The sequence below is a fragment of the Erpetoichthys calabaricus genome, chromosome 14 (genome assembly GCF_900747795.2).
Source record: "Erpetoichthys calabaricus chromosome 14, fErpCal1.3, whole genome shotgun sequence".
NCBI classification, from domain to species: domain Eukaryota; kingdom Metazoa; phylum Chordata; class Cladistia; order Polypteriformes; family Polypteridae; genus Erpetoichthys; species Erpetoichthys calabaricus.
The window spans coordinates 34070573-34090186 of NC_041407.2; the positions used below are offsets into that span (position 1 = coordinate 34070573).

The 19614-nt window shown below is 39.0% G+C and overlaps 1 protein-coding gene across 1 annotated transcript in view; it reads left to right on the top strand.

The window, feature by feature from the left end:
- The window catches only part of LOC114664900 (tether containing UBX domain for GLUT4), a 233585-nt gene that overhangs the window by 61306 nt on the left and 152665 nt on the right, over positions 1-19614 (top strand). Inside the window, exon 2 of the mRNA XM_028819213.2 lies at positions 17330-17478. Coding sequence (XP_028675046.2) covers positions 17330-17478 — 149 coding nt within the window. The remainder of the gene's footprint in view (positions 1-17329; positions 17479-19614) is intronic.

Sequence of the window (19614 nt, forward strand, 5' to 3'; positions counted from 1 at the left end):
TATTCAAACACTGCAAACAAACATTTGTTTCTTTTTCAAAAGTTTAAACGTGCTCCATGACAAGACAGAGATGACAGTTCCGTCTCACAATTAAAAGAATGCAAACATATCTTCCTCATCAAAGGAGTGTGCATCAGGAGCAGAGAATGTCAGAGAGAGAGAAAATCAAACAATCAGAAATCAATAGGTGCTTTTTGGGCTTTTAAGTATGCGAAGCACTGTGCGGGAAGCATGTCGCTTGACAAAGCAGCTGCAAGGAAGGGAGCAATGTGAAGGTAGTCTTTCAGCATTTTTTAGATGAGCGTCTGTATCCTCTAGGGGTGCGAACAGACCCCCTGCTCACACCTCCTCCGTCAGGAGCAGAGAATGTCAGAGAGAGAGAGAGAAAAGCAAACAATCAAAAATCAATAAGTGCTGTCTGAGCTTTTAAGTATGTGACGCACCCTGCGGGAAGCATATCGTGCAACAAAGTAACCACAAGTAAGCCCAGCAAGGAAGGAAGCAATGTAAAGGTAGTCTTTCAGCATTTTTTGAGGAGCGGCCGTATCCTCTAGGGGTGCGAACAGCCCCCGTGCTCACAATATTTTTGAGGAGTTTAATTTAATACGTAATACATGCTCTGATTGGGTAGCTTCTCAGCCATCTGCTAATAGCATCCCTTGTATGAAATCAGCTGGGCAAACCAACTGAGGAAGCATGTACCAGAAATTAAAAGACCCATTGTCCACTGAAACCCACGAACCAGCGAAAAATCTGCGATATATATTTAAATATGCTTACATGTAAAATCCGCGATAGAGTGAAGCCACGAAAGTTGAAGCGTGATATAGCGAGGGATTACTGTATAGCCAGAGTTAGAACTTTTTAGGAAATAAATAAGATCAAAGGTTTTATGGGACAATATTTCAGTGTTCTGGTTGGGAGATGCATGAGGCTAGATGTGTCTTGTTCCCAGTTCATAACCATTTCAGAATTGTTTCTGGTGACCCAAAAAATAGGAAAACAAAATCATTGGTTTTGTTAGGCTTATGTAGTTCAGTATTGCTGTATACTATTAAGATGGAAGAACTAAGGCAGCACTACCAGAAGGACTTCAGTTCCAAGCTGTCAGCAGGAGTGCACAGGGATAGATGGGAAGAAGTGTCAAATTCAAACAGAGTTACCATTCATAGGGAAATAGTCAGAGCAGAGCTGTTGCAACTCTTAAACCCTTAGAGGCCCGGTACCGGGCTGACAAAGGTTAAAAAAATGTTTTTAAACACATTTCGCTGCATCATACAACCATACTACACCGCACACCAACATAAACAATACCTTGTTTGAAAGCCACAGGTGTCTGCTACACACTGATAGTAATCTTATTGTTACAGTATGTGCAGTTGACTTTTAGTTTGTCTGTTGCTGAGTGAGTCATATTATCGCAAAACTTGTACCATTGGATAGCTGAGCCTGTGACCTTCCCTGTCCTGCATAATGAAGTTCCCATTTCACCATGTAAATGAGAATTTTCTTGTGTTGTTTCATAAAACTTCATCAAGCAACAGTGAATATCAACAAGTTTTATAACAAAATTTACAACAAATTTTGCTGAATAAAAGAAGGTGAAGCACGTGATCATTAATGTAGCATTCGTGAAATATTCACCATAAAAAACTGGTGGGTACCCGTTACTGGCATCAAGTAACTGGCGTTTCCTAGCAGATGGCTCTGGTTCAGTGGGTTGCACCATTGCAAGCTTGAGCTTTTTCCAACGATCTATAATATGCCCACGTTTTAAGAAGAGAGTGCTAAACATTAGAAAAATAAATGAAAATGGGTGTTTTTTAAAAAATTTTTTTTTACTTTGTGCTGTGTGTGTACATATACAATAAATATGTGTGTGTCTATGTTTGAAATTTTATTATTTATATTAATATTTTAGGCATCCCTGCCTGGAAAGGTTTTGGAGGTGCTATAACTATTATTTCTTTGTGTTATCAACATGAAACTTTTCACAGGTACAGTTGACATGTCTGGGAACACATCAGAGGTGAAAAACCGACCTGGAATTGGTTCCACTTGAAATATACTGTATTTTGTAACAAAACTCTGGAAAAATCACATGTCTACCTATGTTTTTTTTCTATTTTGGCATCAGTTTTTGAGTAATGGAATGTTTAAATTTGACACACTAATTATACCACATTTGAGGAGTTATATGTCAAGTTTTAGTGAAAGAAATGAGTGTCCTTCCTTTATTTATTGGATAATATGTTTTTCTGATGGTGTCTGTTCCTCAGGTGGAAATTGCAAAAAAAAAAAAAAAAAAAAAAAATGCCCTCAGGGCATAAGGGTTTTTAACAGATATTTTTAAAGTGTGCAAATGTGATGAAAATTGGCTTTTTCACCTTATGCTTGAGTAGTTTTTATTTGTAGCCTGCACATCCTTGTATAATGTGATTCAAGAGATGCAAGAAGCAAGGTAGCTTTACTGTCACCATACTCTCCAATGAATATTATTTGGAGCAAGCCTATAGATGTCATAGCTAAAAGTATATAACAATAGACTAAGTAAACATTAAAACTATGTGAAGCATTGTTGCTATTAACATTAATACCAAGTATACACAGTGTAAAAGTAAAGGTAAACATGAAATCATAAAAAATTCACAAACAAATGAAGTCAATTACAGTGAAGATTACAGTCAATGCACCATTCATGAGTTCCACATTGTTCATGTATAAGTGTGTGACTGTGTGTGGTTAATGCAGAAGTTCAGTTCAATCGGTGGTTCTGTACAGGAAGGGGCAGTAATTGCTATGCATTTAATAGGCTGATTGTTTTGGGGTAAAAGCTGGTCTTCAGCCTGGTTGTGTGGGCATGCAGGGCTCTGAAGTGCCTGCCAGAGGGTAAAGGAGTAAAAAGGCTATGGCCGGGGTGGGTTGGATCTCTGTAGAAGTTCTTTGCCTTCCTGCTGTAGCGGGTAGTAAAGATATCTTCCAATGATGGTAACTGAGTGCCAGTTATTCTCTGATCTGTTGTAATGATACACTGGATGGTTTTCCTGTTCTCAGAGGTGCAGCCAGAGTATCATGCTGCAGTATGTGAAGATTGACTCTATAGAAGATAACCAGCAGCTGTTGTGGGAGTGCTTTCTACATGGCTTCCCAGAAAGTGAAGCCTTTTCTTGGCCATTGCTGTCGTGTTTGTTGTCCATGACAGGTCCTGGCTGATGTGGACTCCCATGAGCCTAAAGCTCTGGACTGTCTCTTCTCTCTCATCTCAGTGCTGATAGGATGGTGACTGCTGTAGACCAGTCTCCAGAAGTCCAGAATCAGTTCCTTTGTTTTCTTGGAATTGATTTCAAGGTGGTGGTTCTGGCTTCAGCTTTCCTGATTTTTGACCTCTTCTCTATAGGCTGTCCTGTCATTATTGAAGAGCAGGCCTATCACTGAGGTGTTGTTGGCAAAATTTATTATGATGTTAATATCATGGGTAGATTTGCCTTTGTTTGTAAAGAAGGAGAAAAGGAGAGGGCATAGCACATAGCCCTGTGGTACTTCAGTGTTCAGCATTATGGATGAAGAGAAATGCTTACCCATGTACATAGTTTGTGGTATGTTACTGAGAAAATCTAAGTCCAGTTACACAGGTGTGAGTTGATACCCAAGCTGTTTAGTTTGATATCCAGATTGTTTGGGGGGATTATGTTGAAAGCGGAGTTGTGGTTGATAAACAACATCTGCACATAGCTGTCCCCCTGCTCCAGGTATGACAGAGCAGTGTAAAAGGCAAGTGAGACAACATTCTCAGATGACCTGTTTGCCCTGTAAGCAACCTGGGAGGTGGGGATGTTGCTCTTAATGTGTCTGAGGACAAGTTGCTCAAAGCACTTCATACTAATAGGGGTCAGGGCCATTGGGCAATAATCGCTTAGGGACCTCACCACTGCCTGTTTTGGAATAGGGATGATTGTAGTGGACTTGAGTTATGTGGGTACAGTGGTCTGTTCTAGGGAGAGATTAAACAGGCTGGTGAACAGTGCTGTCAGCTGTTGTACACAATGCTTCAGGAACCATCCAGAAACCCCATCAGGGCTAGATGCCTTGTTAGCATTAATGTGGCTTAGAGGCTGTCTCATCTCATGTGCATTCAACGCCAGAGTGCATAATGGGACCTCTTGCTAGGTTAGTTTGCTGATAGGTTGGTTGCTGTCCTTGTCAAATCATGCAAAGTAATGATTGAGGTCATCAGGAAGAAATTAATTTCAAGTTCTGGTTGAGTAGTTGCTTCCCTTGATGTCTGTGATGGAGCTAATGCCATTGAAACCAAATGAAATGACACAAGTAGAAAGAAATTGTTTCTCAAAAAGCGTTCACAATGACACTGCAGAAGGCAGAAACCAATAACCCTTCAATTTAGTGTCTTTGTGAAAATGGAAGAAAAACCTATTTAGACACACCGAGAACATGCACACTTCATACAAATGATGACTGTGCTCTGGATTTGAATGGATTGATTCTAATCAGTGTCCTTTTCAGTTTCCATAATATTTGGTGTATAACTTATTTGCTGTGCCATTGAAGCATCTGGGTGCAACAAATGATTGTGGTAATGGCTAATAGACTAAGCATCCTGCTCGCTAATGTTCAGTCTCTGGACAACAAATTAGATGAGCTGCACGCATGAATAAAGCACCAAAAAGACATCATGAACTGTCGCGTTTTGGCGTTCACAGAGAGGTGGTTGGAGCCCAGCGTACCCGACTGCGCAGTCACACCAGACGGGTTCACAGTTTATCGGGGAGACAGAACGAAGGACTCAGGCAACTCGAGGGGAGGGGGTGTGTGCTTTATGGTTAACTCTTCGTGGGCTACGGATGTGTGTGTCTTAAAAACTCACTGCTCACCAGGTCTCGAGCCGCTGACCATTAAAGTTAGACCCTTTTACCTCCCGAGGGAGTTCAGTTCAGTTCTCCTTTCTGTTGTTTACATCCCCCCACAAGCTGATAAAGCTTCGGCTTCTTTATGAACTGTATGATGGCTTCTTTATGAACTGTATGATGTTATCAGTGGACTAGAGAACGCTAACTCAGAAGCAGCATTTATTGTGTTGGGAGACTTTAACAGAGCAAACATGAAGAAAGTTCTCCCTAAATACTATCCGCACATCTCTTCCCCCACAAGAGGTGATCAAACACTGGATCATTGTTACACCTTATTCAAGGACTCCTACAAATCTCTCCCTCGACCAGCTTTTGGAAAAGCAGACCATTGCTCTATATTGCTGCTGCCCGCATATAAACAAAGACTTAAACAGGAAAAACCGGTTTACAGGGACATCTACAAATGAGACAGTGAAGCTGAAGGGGTCTTACAGGACTGCTTTGAAACAACTGATTGGCAGATGTTTGAGGATGCAGCTGATGGCAACATCAGTGAATTCACAGACTCTGTCACAGGATATATCAGCAAGTGCATTGACGATGTTGTCACTAAAACCTCCATTTGCATATATCCTCACCTGAAACCATGGGTAAATGGGGAGATTCGGGCTAAGCTCAAGGTGCGGACCTCTGCTTTTGGCTCAGGGGACTGTGATGCATACAAAGCAGCCAGATACGACCTTCGGAGGTCCATCAAGAAGGCCAAACGGGACTACCGGGACAAAGTGGAGTCAAGCTACCACAGCTCTGACACCAAGCGCCTGTGGAATGGACTGTGCTGCATCACTTAACTATAAAAAGAAAAACACAGTCAATGTTCAGCCCACTGCCTCTCTTGCAGACGAGCTCAACACTTTCTATGCTCGTTTTGATGCAGCCAACAAAGAACAGGTGCTATATCCTCAAGGGGGCAGTGAGTCTGTCACTCTGATCCTTGAAACGTCTGACGTGAGAAGGTCCTACAAAAAGGTCAATCCTCGCAAAGCTCCGGGACCAGATGGCATTCCAGGCCGTGCCCTCAGGGCGTGTGTTGACCAGCTAGCAGGTGTGTTCACCAACATCTTCAATCTCTCCCTGAGGCAGTCGGTGGTCCCCACTTCCTTCAAGGCATCCACCATCATTCCTGTCCCAAAGAAACCGGTGGTCTCCTGTCTGAATGACTTTCGCCCGGTTGCACTGACATCGGTCATTATGAAGTGCTTCGAGCAACTGGTCAAAGGTTACATCTGCTCCTCCCTCCCCAACACGCTGGATCCTCTCCAATTTTCTTATAGAGCAAACAGATCTACAGAGGATGCCATTGCGCTAACAATAAACACTGCCCTCACCCACCTGGAAAGAGAAAATACATATGTAAGAATGCTGTTCATAGATTACAGCTTGGCATTCAACACCATCAGCCCCTCAAAACTTGTCTTGAAGCTTGACGACCTTGGGTTGGGGACGACCATCTGCAGTTGGATTTTCTCTTTCCTCACAAACAGGCCCCAGGTGTTGAGAGTCGGCAAACACATGTCCTCATCACTCATTTTAAACACAGGAGCGCCGCAGGGCTGTGTGCTTAGCCCCCTCTTGTATTCCTTGTTCACCCACGACTGTGTTGCAAAACACAGCACAAACACCATCATCAAGTTTGCAGACGACACAACCATCATAGGCCTTATCACCGACAATGATGAGACGGCCTACAGAGAGGAGGTGCTGGCATTGAGTAATTGGTGCCTGGATAACAACTTGTCTCCTAACGTCAGCAAAACCAAGGAGATGATTGTGGACTATCGGAAACAGCAAGGTGGAGAACACCAGGCCATCTACATCAGCGGCGTAGAAGTTGAAAGGGTTAACAGCTTCAAGTCCCTTGGAGTAAACATCACCAAGGATCTCTTGTGGACCTTTCACATAGACACTGTGGTTAAGAAAGCTCGCCAGCGGCTCTACCTCCTGAGGAGGCTGAGGAAGTTTGACATGAATGCCAACATCACCTCAAACTTTTACAGGAGTGTGGTTGAGAGTCTGCTGACGGGCTGCATTACTGTCTGTATGGGAGCTGCTCTGCCAGCAGCCGGAAATCACTACAGAGAGTGGTGAAGGCAGAAGAGCACATCACGGGCAAGAGTCTCCCTGCCATTGAAGACATTTACCTCCATCGGTGCTTGCGTAAGACAAGCAGCATTATAAAGGACCACAGCCATCCATCACACCAGCTGTTCTCCTTGTTACCGTCTGGCAGACGATACAGGAGTCTGGCTGCTCGGACTACAAGACTTAAGAATAGTTTTTACCACCAGTCCATTCGACTCCTCAACAGCAACACCTCAACACTTACATACACTTGCATTACACCTACATTGCATTACATCTTCATTGCACTACTCACACACAAAATGTACCTGCACACACTCTGAATACTGACTGGAACATGCATCTGCACTTTATGGAATATGCATCTGTACTTATAAAACATTATCTGTGCAATAACTGTCAACTGTACTTGCTGCTCATTCAACTCATATTTCTCTATAACTTCTTTTAAAACGTACACATTTTATTTTATATGGCTAGTCTATTTTTAACTTGTAATTTTTTAAAATTAATTTTTAGCTTTATTGTATCTAGGCTGAGTGACTTGTTTTTCTCGTCATACACATTTCATTGTATGTTGACCCTGTGTTAACCTATATATGACAAATAAACCTAAACCTAAACCCAACATGTTTCCACACAACCACTGATAATATGTTTTACTTGCTTAGAGAGATGATTTTTTTAATTAATATTGTAAGGTTTCTAAACTCTTTTGGGATGACACGCCGAGGAACATCCAAAAGTGCAGTCGCCACATCTATGGAAGACAGCCTATCAGCTCCTAGAGCTGGAGCAGCTTGCCGTGAAAATAAATCCAAAAAGATTTGAGTCGTGCTTTGAGCACCTGCCGTCGGTGGGTGATGCAAGGAACATTGTAATGCAGGGAACAGTATTACTTGGCCACTAACGTGACCATGACCCTTCCTGATTGTTGTGTGTGTGTAGGAGAGTGGTAGATCCCGTTACAATAAATAACCATGCTATTGCAGTTTCAAGCTGAACAAAGTTGGTTTTGCTTACGTACTGAGACTCACCCTTGTGTTTTGGGGACTCACACGTCACAATATATTAATATTATTACCAAGTAATATCAGTGATTTTTTCAGTGTCAGCATTTGTTTAGTAATATACTTTATTAGAAAATGATAACACTATAAAGTACCATTTCATGAAGTACAGAATAAGAATCTACATCTAATCTGTTAATCTGCAATATATTGAATTTCTGAAATATAGCATCACGGAAAACACATTTGATAAATTATCTTAAATATATTACTGTATTTATGCAAACAAGAATAAAAATAGAAACTACATTCATGTTGTAGGCAGTGTGAAAGCAAAAACTATTTTTTTCACAACACTGAAAACTAATTAAACATGTTACACTGTAGGCAAGAAAGTTTCAGATTGTCCATAGGGATGTAGAAGTCTCTAGAAAAGGTACATGGGAAATTAACCCTTTTAAAGAGTCCACCTCGGGTAAATTTACATAATAAATAAAAATTAAAGTTGAAGCTGACCTAAAAATAAAATCACAGTAGATAAATGCACCTCAACAGTTTTAAAGAAATCCTAATATATTTTTTTCTAAAATAATCATCATTCTGCCCAAAGTTACACAATATACAAGTTTGTGCTCTTCACAAATCTAGAAATGTTTTATGAATGTAGTGTCTATGGCTATTTTATTAGATGTAACTGTTAGTACATTTTATGTGTGCAGAGCAGTCTAAAATGTTGAAATTGGAATATTTCCAAATTTTGCTTAAAAAGATTTAACATGTACTAGCCCCAATGCTTTGAAAAATGTCTTTTTAATAAGTGTACAGGTGCAAAGCTGTGATAATTGTAAGGAAATACAAAGTATAAGAAAAAATATTTTCCATTTCATTTTACTGTGAAAGTGATTTAAATTTCTACATTTGCACTAAAAGCCTCTGCACTAATGCCTAGAGTTATATGTGTGTGGCAGCATCAAAGCAAATACGTATTTGGAATGCTGACTGAAAGTAGTACTATAGCCTTTAAAAAAAATGGATGTCAGTGGATAGCGCTAAAAAAAACAATGAACAAAATATATATATATACCGGTATATGTGTAGTATATGTTTAAGGTCAATGCAAAATGTTCATGTTTTTGACTGAACTGATAGCCTTTTATTATCTAGATATCATTAAATTGGTTTAAAAATATAGCCAAAGCATCACTAGTGTTTATAATTATTACTGTTTGAAATTGCTAATTTTTACTTTTCAGCATCATTCCCTTCAGCGTCCTAATGGTAAACTCCCTTAGTTTATTCATAACTAGACAAAGAGCCCGTTTTGACAACGTAAGATGAAACGGGCACGAGTTTGTGTCAGCAGTGTATGAAGAACAAATGATAAGTAACGAAGAAGTTGTTTTGTAATGATTGTAGTCCGCGTTACTCATTACTGTACAGGCTTGTACTGTTAGTTGATGAATTTTCCAGGCCTATCTATAATAATAAAAGGCAAAGCCCTCACTGACTGACTGACTCACTCATCACTAATTCTCCAACTTCCCGTGTAGGTGGAAGGCTGAAATTTGGCAGGCTCATTCCTTACAGCTTACTTACAAAAGTTAGGCAGGTTTCATTTCGAAATTCAAAGCGTAATGGTCATAACTGGAACATATTTTTTGTCCATACACTGTAATGGAGGAGGCGGAGTCACGTATCGCGTCATCACGCCTCCTACGTAATCACGTGAACTAAAAACAAGGAAGACATTTACAGCACGAGTCACACATGGGAACGAAGGTAAATGACGTTAATTTTTCACTGTCTTTTAATACTGTGTAAGCATACATATTAACACATGTGCAATTAAACGTGTGCATTTACGGGGTGATTTCTCAGGCTTAAAAGCTCACCTTTTATCAAACGCGGGAAGAAAGGTAACTGACGTTGTTCACTGTCTTTTAATACTGTGTAACCATACATATTAACACATGTCCAATTAAACGTGTGCATTTACGGGGTGATTTCTCAGGCTTAAAAGCTCGCCTTTTACTAAAAAGGTAAATGCAAAACTATTTTCAATCAGTTTATTGAAACGCTCCCGTTAAGGATTGCAATAACATATTCGCGAGATAAAAGAACGAAGTAGGGGGAAATGGAGGAACAGCCGCAAACAGCGAAGAGCAAAAAATTAATTAAACAATTGAGAACGGAGTGAGTTAAGCATACAAGCATGTTCATAAGGGAAACAAAGCACGGTGTAAAACGTAAGATTCAATTAAGTTTATAGAAACGCTCCCGCTGTGGATTGCAATAACATATCCGCGAGATAAAAGTTTAATGAGAAGACACGAGGTATAAACGAACCACACGCCGTGGCGCAACGTTAGGGGCAACAGTTTCAACCATTCTATGATCTGCTTCTCGCAACTGAAAGACGGCACATGGCGGATGTTAGCCGACTTGCTGACCGCAACATTAGGGGCTTCAACTATGGCGCTGACGCCACATCTCAGTGCCAACACTTTGCAGACTGTACTTAAAAGACACGCCCTCCTCACTGGACAGTTAAAAACACCAATCAAACTAACGATGACATCAAGTATTACCCAATCCAAAGTAGGAAAGGAGGCATCTTCATAAAATGCGTGTGGGATGATTTGCATGAGACGCTGCTTTAAAAAAAAAATGATAAAAAAAATACGGGATAAATCCCGTCCAGTATTGATTCAAACGGGACGCGCAATTTCATTGTCAAACGCGGCACGATTCCGTATTTTAAAGGACGGGTGGCAACCCTACAGTGCCAGGTAACCACCCATACAATCAGATTGTGATTCAGACTAGGAATGCAATGAATGTAATTACCCCGATCTACATACAAGGCGAAAGTCTTGCAACATTCAAAGATGATGGTTTGGGATAATTAGTACTTATTAAGTACACCATGGAACATAAAACAGCTTATGAAGCCTTGAACCGAAAAAAGCAAGATCTCAGAGATCGTAAAAAAAAAAAAAGGAGGTAATGTCGTTTTACTCGCTGTACATTGTAGTCAAACATTACCAGTTATTCCACGAGGGAGACCAGCAGATGAACTCAACGCGTGTTTAAAATCCATGCTTCTCCCACGGTCGGTTATATATTGCGTGTTCTCGGGTAGGTACACCAAAAAATGTATACATTTAAGCATGTAATGGGCAAAGAAAAGATGAGGTATGCCCGAAGGCACTGCAGTAGTACTCAATGTAACTTTACTTCTTAAATGTTAATGTTTTACTGTTTAATAATTTATACGCTTCTTATATATTGTTCAAATTCTTTTATCAAAATACCACTGACAGCGCAATGCACGATAACATGGAGTGAATACATCATACGCATCTGCCCACGGCCGCCCTGGTGTGCGCAGATAGGAGTTGATTCTAAAATAAAGTAAACATAAAAAGAGTGATACAATCATCACCCATAAAGCGGATAGCAGACGTGACGTATTATATGTGTACCACATTTCAAGTCAATAGGTGAAACGGTTTGCAAGCTACAGGTGATTTAAAATCCTGGACAGACCAACGAAAAGCCACGGTAGCAAATTATAGAAGAAGATTTTACTGTTTAATAATTTATATTTATATGAAATGTGCTTCTTATATATTACTTCATATTCTCATGTGATAATGATGTTAATGTTGTTTATATTGATTTCTATGTTATTGTAAGTGCATCTATGTGTGTATATGTATGTATGTATGTATGTATGTATGTGTATATATATATATATATATATATATAAAAAATATATATATAAAAAATATATGTGTATATGTATATATAATATATCTATATGTGTGTGTATATGTGTATATGTATATATATATATGACAGCAACACTCATAACAATGACAACACAATTACATTGACAATCATGTTACGTTATTTTTAAAATGTTTCCTTTACTTTTTCATAACCTCTTTAACACACTACTTCTCCGCTGCGAAGCGCGGGTATTTTGCTATATAATATATATCTGTATGTGTAATATATATATATATATATATATATATATATATCTGTATGTGTATATATATATATATATATATATATATATATATATATATATATATATATATAATATCTGTATGTGTATATATATATATATATATATATATCTGTATGTGTATATATATATATATATATATATATATATATATATAATATATATATATATATAATATATATATATATATATATATATAATATATATATATATATATATATATAATATATATATATATATATATAAAATGTAGTGTGTTATAATATATGTGTATATTTATATGTATATATATATGACAGCAACACTTATAACAATGACAACACAATTACATTGACAATCATGTTACGTTATTTTTAAAATGTTTCCTTTACTTTTTCATAACCTCTTTAACACACTACTTCTCCGCTGCGAAGCGCGGGTATTTTGCTAGTCTATATATATAATTCACAAAGTCGCTGCCAAAGGGGAAGACACCCTTGAAAGCACGCACACCAAAACAAGACAACCATGAAAGCACGCAGGAAGAGGCGTGGATTCACTAAGCCGCCGACAAGTAGGAAAGAGCCTCGCCCACCAACTCTATGACCATTGGATACGACGACAACTCACAGAGCCACGCCCACTAACTGGGACGCGACGCCTCCGAAAAAACGGCGTCATTTATGTTCATCTGTTGTATGCTACACATGGACCTCTGAGCCATCTTGAGTTGGGGGCAGCAAGTCTTTGATAGGCTGCAACAAAATGATGAAAGTACGGGCGCATTTTTTCACACAAACTGTGTGTGTGTGGTTGGGTGTTAGTTAATTTGTTACTCGAAGGATTTCAAGATTTAATATGCACAGGCGGTAACACTGCAAATGTAGCCCAAACGAACCAAAAATCTTGCACAGTCTCCTTACTGTAAAGCAGCAACACTACCACTGCGCTACAAGACAGAGAATGCAGTTAAAGAATGCACCAGTCTCGTTTTTACTTTCACTTCTGTTTGGACAACTGTGTCGTTCAGAAAGTGTTCACCCATCAATACATAATTATGCGACATATGATACGCCGTGGGTTGGCAAGAGCCACGAGTGTTCAGCGGTGTTTCCCAAACTCGGTCCTGCTGAACCCCTGTGGCTGAAGTGTTTTGTTCCAGATTCCTAATCATTAATGCCGGTGAAACTCATCAGGGATAAGTCGGTTTTTCAAACGCAGTCGTGTAGCAGATTAGCTGGATGTAATAATCCGATATGAATGCGCACCTCCGCGCTGAGTGAAAACACAATGTATATTGCTGCAACAAAATGATGAAAGAACGGGCGAATTTTTTTCACACAAGCTGAGTGGGTGGGTGTGTGTTAGCTAATTAGTTACTCAAAAGAATTCAAGATTTAATATGCACAAGCGGCAACACTGCAAAAACAGCCCAAACCAGGAAAGACAGCTGGCAAAAAGTCACCAACAAACTAAACGCGTGTACATTGTTCTTACTGAAAGCAGCGTTACGGATTTTACAAATGTTCATTTTTTTCCCTCTGCTTAAAAAACATTGAAAAAGCGGCGTATACTACGCCTCGGGTTGGTTTGCAGCGTGTAAAACAGTTTGTTTGTCGCTGATAATTTGCTATCCACACAAGGAGGAACCAGGAAGCGAACCCACAATCTTCCACTGTCTCCTTACTGCAAAGCAGCCGTACTATGTAGCTGCGAAAAAATGAAAGCAGTACGAGTTTAACAGACGTCATTGAAGTGTATCATAAGTTTCTGTAACGTTAATAAAAATGGCCAGGAAATGTCACTACAGAGGTGAGTGTTAAATGCTTCGAAGCTTCGATACGATTTCCGACACAATTGCTTCAAACGTGTTGATGCTTCGTGAGGCTTCGGCGTCCTTCCCCTCTCCTCCGGATTTTTCAAATGTTAATTTTTTCCCTGTGCTTAAAAATCATTAAAAACCCAGCCTGATTATGTGGCGTATGGTACGCCGCGGGTTGGCTAGTAGTATAATATTGAATGATGAATGTTCCAGTACAATATAGAATAGTATAAGCACCACAAACCTGATATAGGTGTATTGAATGAATGCGTAATTGAATCAGAATGCGTAATTAGGCCTCGAGCTGTAGTCGAAATCGCCTTTCAGGCCTCTAGAGCTTTAATCAAAGTCACCTTTCTCTTTGAATTTTTGCGGCCGTAAATCTGCCGCCTGCCGCGATGTTGGGGTTGGATGTCGGTCTCGTAAGGTTTTTCGGGCAGCTGCGCAAAAGGGAACTGCACATTCGGCTTCGGATGTGCGCAGAAGGCGACTGCACAATCGGCTTCGGACGGACGTGAGTGAGTGAGGAGGCAGGCGAATTATGTATTAAGATTAGTCATGTTTATATGCTAATTGGTTATCAGAGAAACCTTTGTAATTGCATTAGCACTAAAACCTGTTAAACTGTTCACTTGGGTTGCAAAGTTCTGACATTCCTAAATTCCAGATCTGGTTTCAAAAATGCCCAAAATGAAATAAAGTCATGGATACATACTATATATAGTATAAAATAGGTTAGGGCATAATTCTAAATGACACTTATCTGTTAAACTTCCAGATTTAATTGTAAGTAGCTCTATGATGATTTAACATACTGTAAAAAAACACAGAGAAAATAAAGGTCTGAGGTTTCCGTCCTCGCATACTGTAGAGGATCTCTTCATAATCGGATCAGTTCGTACATCGAATTCAGACAACAAAACCAAAACCAATGACAGGTAGACAATTTATGGGGTGGGAACGGAAGTGGACACGGAATGCTGAGAAGGAGCCTCGGAGGTAGATGGGTGGTAGTGACGTCATCAGGTGGGGACCAGAGGGAAGGAGGGAACCTGGAAGTGTCTTGAGTTTATCGAGTCCGGGTGAACTCACTGCGGTGTTGCTTTGTTTTTCCTAAGAGAACAAAGAGAGAAAGGTTAGTACCCTACCGTTGTCTCTTGACATGACATTTCTGGTCGGGTCCTTAAGCCACTCCTCATGCACTCGTGAGTGACAATACATATAGAAAACAAACATAATATATTAAGTCTTTTCTATTACAAACACCTTAATACCTCCTTTGCCATTTTCCACACCCATCAGTCTTCAACATCAACACTGCTTTTATATGGACAGAGGGTTTGTAAGTAATTAACAAAATTTGAAACTTTTATAAAATTGTTTACATCTACTTTCAAGGCTTCCATTGCTGTGAAAAAGCTGTACGTTGTTATGGCAGCTCTGAAAGTTACATGATTTTTCAGTTTTTTGGTAACCTAAACAGTTTTTTTTAATCTTTGGCAGTTTACCTCTTAACCTTTATACAATTTCAGATTACTCACTACAGTTGAGCTGCTTCAATTTCAATAAAAGTTGAAATAATGGGTGCGTTTTAAATATATTGACTGATAGTGCATTTGGTACATATTTTTAATGAGTGTTTGAATCTTAATTTTTTGGTTAATTTGACAGAGCTACTATAGATCTGTTTGTTCTATATAGAAAGTCGAAATTTAAAATTTAAACCAGTAATTTCATTCCACCACTTAAGACTTGTTCCTACACCCAGTTTGGGAAGCTCAATATCAAGGAATGGAACACAGAGACGTGTGCACGTCATGTGTAAGCTCTGTTAATGGATTGTGTCAAAGCTAACCATGTTTGCTACAGATTATGTCATTAATATAATATTTTTATTGAATTATCCAAGCTTCGCACACCTAGATATAGGAATTTTCAGACATTCTTCAGTTGTTTTAAGTTTTCTGCACAAGTGTTCATTTGGGTTCAAAGTCCAAGCTCTGGCTGGGCCACACAAGAACATTCACAGACTAAATCTCATGCCTCTCTTGTGTTGACTTAGCCTTTTCTTTAGGATCATTGTGCTTTTGCAAAGTGAACCTTCGGCCTAGTGTGACATCCAGAGCACTCTGGAGCAGGTTTTCTTTAAGGATATCTCTGTACTTTGATCTGTTCAGTCTTCCCTCAATCCTGTCCACTCTGCCAGTTCATGCCACTGAAAAACAACCCCACAGTATGATACTGCCTCAACCATGTTTCGCTATTGGTATTGCACAGGTGTTGAGTGGTGCCTAATTCCTTGCAGGCATGACACTTAGAATTAAGGCCTAACAGTTCAATTTTGATTTCATCAGACCAGGAAATGTTGTTTGTTATAGTCAGAGAGTCCTTTATGTGCTTTTTTGCAAACTCCAAGCACACTTTCATGTGTCATCTGGCCATTTAACCATAAAGTCCAGATGAGCGGAGCAGGGGAAAAGGGCCTTGGCAGGAACGGTGACCAACAACCCAATAGTCTCAATGTGAAGATGAGAGAAACATCCAGAAGGACCAATGCAACATTCTATAGACTTCCTCTAATTTGTGCCTCAACATCATTCTTTCTCTAAGCTCTGCAGGGAATTCCTTCAGCCTCATGGTTCAGGTTTTGCTCTGATGCACATTGTCAGTTATTGGAAAGGTGTGTGCCTGTTCTAATCATGTACAATCAATTGAATGGAATTGACCACAGATGGACTCCAAATAAGGTGTAGGAACATTTCAACAAATGGGATATACCTGAGCCACAATTCAAAAGTCATAGGAAATGGTCTGAATTCTTGTCAGTGTTATATTTCGTTTTTTTTTTTAATTTTAATAAAATTGCAAATATTCATGAAATCCTGTATTCCCTGTGTCATTCTGGGGTATTGAGTGTTGTTTGATAAGGAATTGAAACAATTTTAGCATATACTGCAACATAACAAATTGTGTAAAAATTGAAAGGACTTGAATATTTTCTGAAGGCACTGTACATTTGACTGACTTAAACACCAACCTTTAGTGAAAAAAAAAAAACAAAATGAAAGTTTCCTTGCTTATACAGTATGAAAAGCCCTTGGTAGTCTTTTTGATTCCTTTTTAATACTATATTTTCTAAGCTATGATTTTGTTTTGATTAAGAGAATGATTCAAATTTTATTTTGATTAAAACAATAATCAAATGTGTTTAAATTTATGTTCATAAAAAGCAATTTCCAGTAGACTAATACAAATCACTGTTAGTTAGATAAGGTGTCACTTTACTTGACATCTCACTACATTCATAACATCGTACAACACCCTAGTACTACAGTAAACACCTTGTTAGTTACTGTGAACACAATTATATCTAAAACTTGCATAACTGTTAAAATTCATTGCTTGTTTTAATTGTGGTTGGCAGTGGCTTTACACTGTGCATTGATTACTTCCTGATTGTGCTTTGTTGTTATAGTCAGTGGACAGAATGGCCGTAGTTTATCACATGGATGATGAAAAACAGCACCCTAAAAAGATGTCTGTATCGGATGATTTGCCTGATGAGTTCTTTGAGATTACAGTTGATGATGTCAGGAAGAGATTTGCTCAACTTAAAAGTGAAAGGTAAGTCAGCATTTTATAAAATTTTACTCATAGAATATTGTAATCTATTACAGTGGAACCTCTAGATACGAGTTTAATTCGTTCCAGCACTGAGCTTGTATAGCGAATTTCTCGTATCTAGAACAAACTTCCCCATTGAAAATAATGGAAATCCAGTTAATCCGTTCCGCACCCCAAATATATTAACATAAAAATCAATTTTCCTAACAAATAACACTGATAAATTATATATACTGTAGTCTACCTTTAATAAATAACACTGGTAAATAATATAACTGATTATTAAAAGAATCAAAACAGGTGTCCAAAGTGCAGTAGAGCATTCAATAAATCTTTAAATAAATAATCCTTAAAACAGTTGTGAAGTGGAGGTTTAAAATACACAAGAATAACAATCCTTTAACACGAGGTTAAAACGTCAAAAGGATGCAGTCTTTAAAAAACAGATGACAATCCCCGGTGCTTCTTCTCTTTTAGCGTCTCACCTGCGGGCTCTGCAACAGGCGAGACACTCTTAATGCAGCTGACCTTCTCTACACCGTCCTGCTTCAGCTGTTTGGCTCGCCTGTTCAGCTCACTGTTCAGTTACACGCGAGCCAGCCTGCCTGCCTGCTTTTTTTTTTTTTTTTTTTTTTTCCCTCTCTCTCTCTCTCTCTCTCTCTCATTTTACTTCTTCTCCCCCTTAACCGGCTTGCGCTTCTCTATATATGCGGGGAGGACATGGCAGCTGCAGCCCATCAGCCACAGGAACAATCATGGATGTGGGCAGTTTCCCACCTGTGCACTTAAGTGAGAAACACAGACACTGCAGATCGCGGCTCGCAACTGCTACCACGCCCCCTCGCTAAGCCGCGAGCTATACCCACAGCCTGGCTCGTGGCTCGTTATGCGAGCCAATGCTCGCATTTAGATCTGAATTTTTCGCTCATACTTTCCTCGTATTTTGAATTTCTCGTATACAGAGGTGATCGTATCTCGAGGTTCCACTGTATAACAAAATTAAGCATCTCTTACAGCACATTTAATGATCAATATGCCAGTTCTATGCCTGAGTTAAAAAAATCTGCAAAATATCATGGTAACTTCTAGATGCACTTTAGGTGGAAATTGTTAAGCTTTTCATAAGTTATGCATGATTAAGTTGTTTTTTTAGTGGCAAAGATGGTCTTTGCAAGCAGTACAATTTCAAACATTTACTGCTGATGTATTGGGCCATCTGTTTTTTTTTTTTTTTGTTTTTTTTTTGTTTTTTTTATATTAAGTTCACCTGAAAGTCCCTTATTTAGCACTAGGACACTTGTTAGAAGAATAGAAATATTGATTCAAAATAAGCAAAACACAGCAAAAAATTGTAAAATCCATTTGCAAACTCTGCACTGCATTTTACATTGGGGATTGTGGTGAAAAAGCTGGAGCTAACTCTGTGGGAGAGCTTTAAGTTTATCGGCTTGTATCTTCATTCTCACACATAGTTACGAGCTGTGGGTAATTTCTGAAAGAATAAATTTGTAAATACAAAAATTGTCAAAATGAGGCTCTTACACAGTATTGTAGGATTCACTCTCTAGTGAAAAGAGAGAATTTTGGGGCAAGAGTGTGGGGCAAGTCTTCTAGGTATGACCCACTCGGTTAAGATGCATGACTAAACCAATGAAATACAGTGGACCCTTGACTTACGAACACAATTTGTTCGTGAGGGCTGGTTGTAACTCAAGTTGGTTGTAAGTCAAGACTATTTTTTCCCATAAGAAATAATGGAAATACCCATAATGCGTTCCGAACCTCCCACAGCAACACTTACTTAACCTTTTCATAATAAAAAAGGGTTGTATAATGTGCATAATGTACCAAAACACCAATAATTTTTCTAATGTACTAACCAAAAAGTTATAAAAAGTGCCTAGCGTACCAGAAACAACAATTTCATACTGTACTCACCATTTAATTTGACATCTTTGGGCTGCAGGAAGGGAGGAGGAGAATGAAATGGAAGGTGGTTATTGTTTGGAAGGGGCCTCCTTATACAAATCTTTTCTATGTAAAATTGTCGAGGTGGTGGATTTCGACATGCTGTACATATTAGCAAGATCGGTCACACGAACACCACTCTCATATTTCCGCACAATTTCCTTCTTT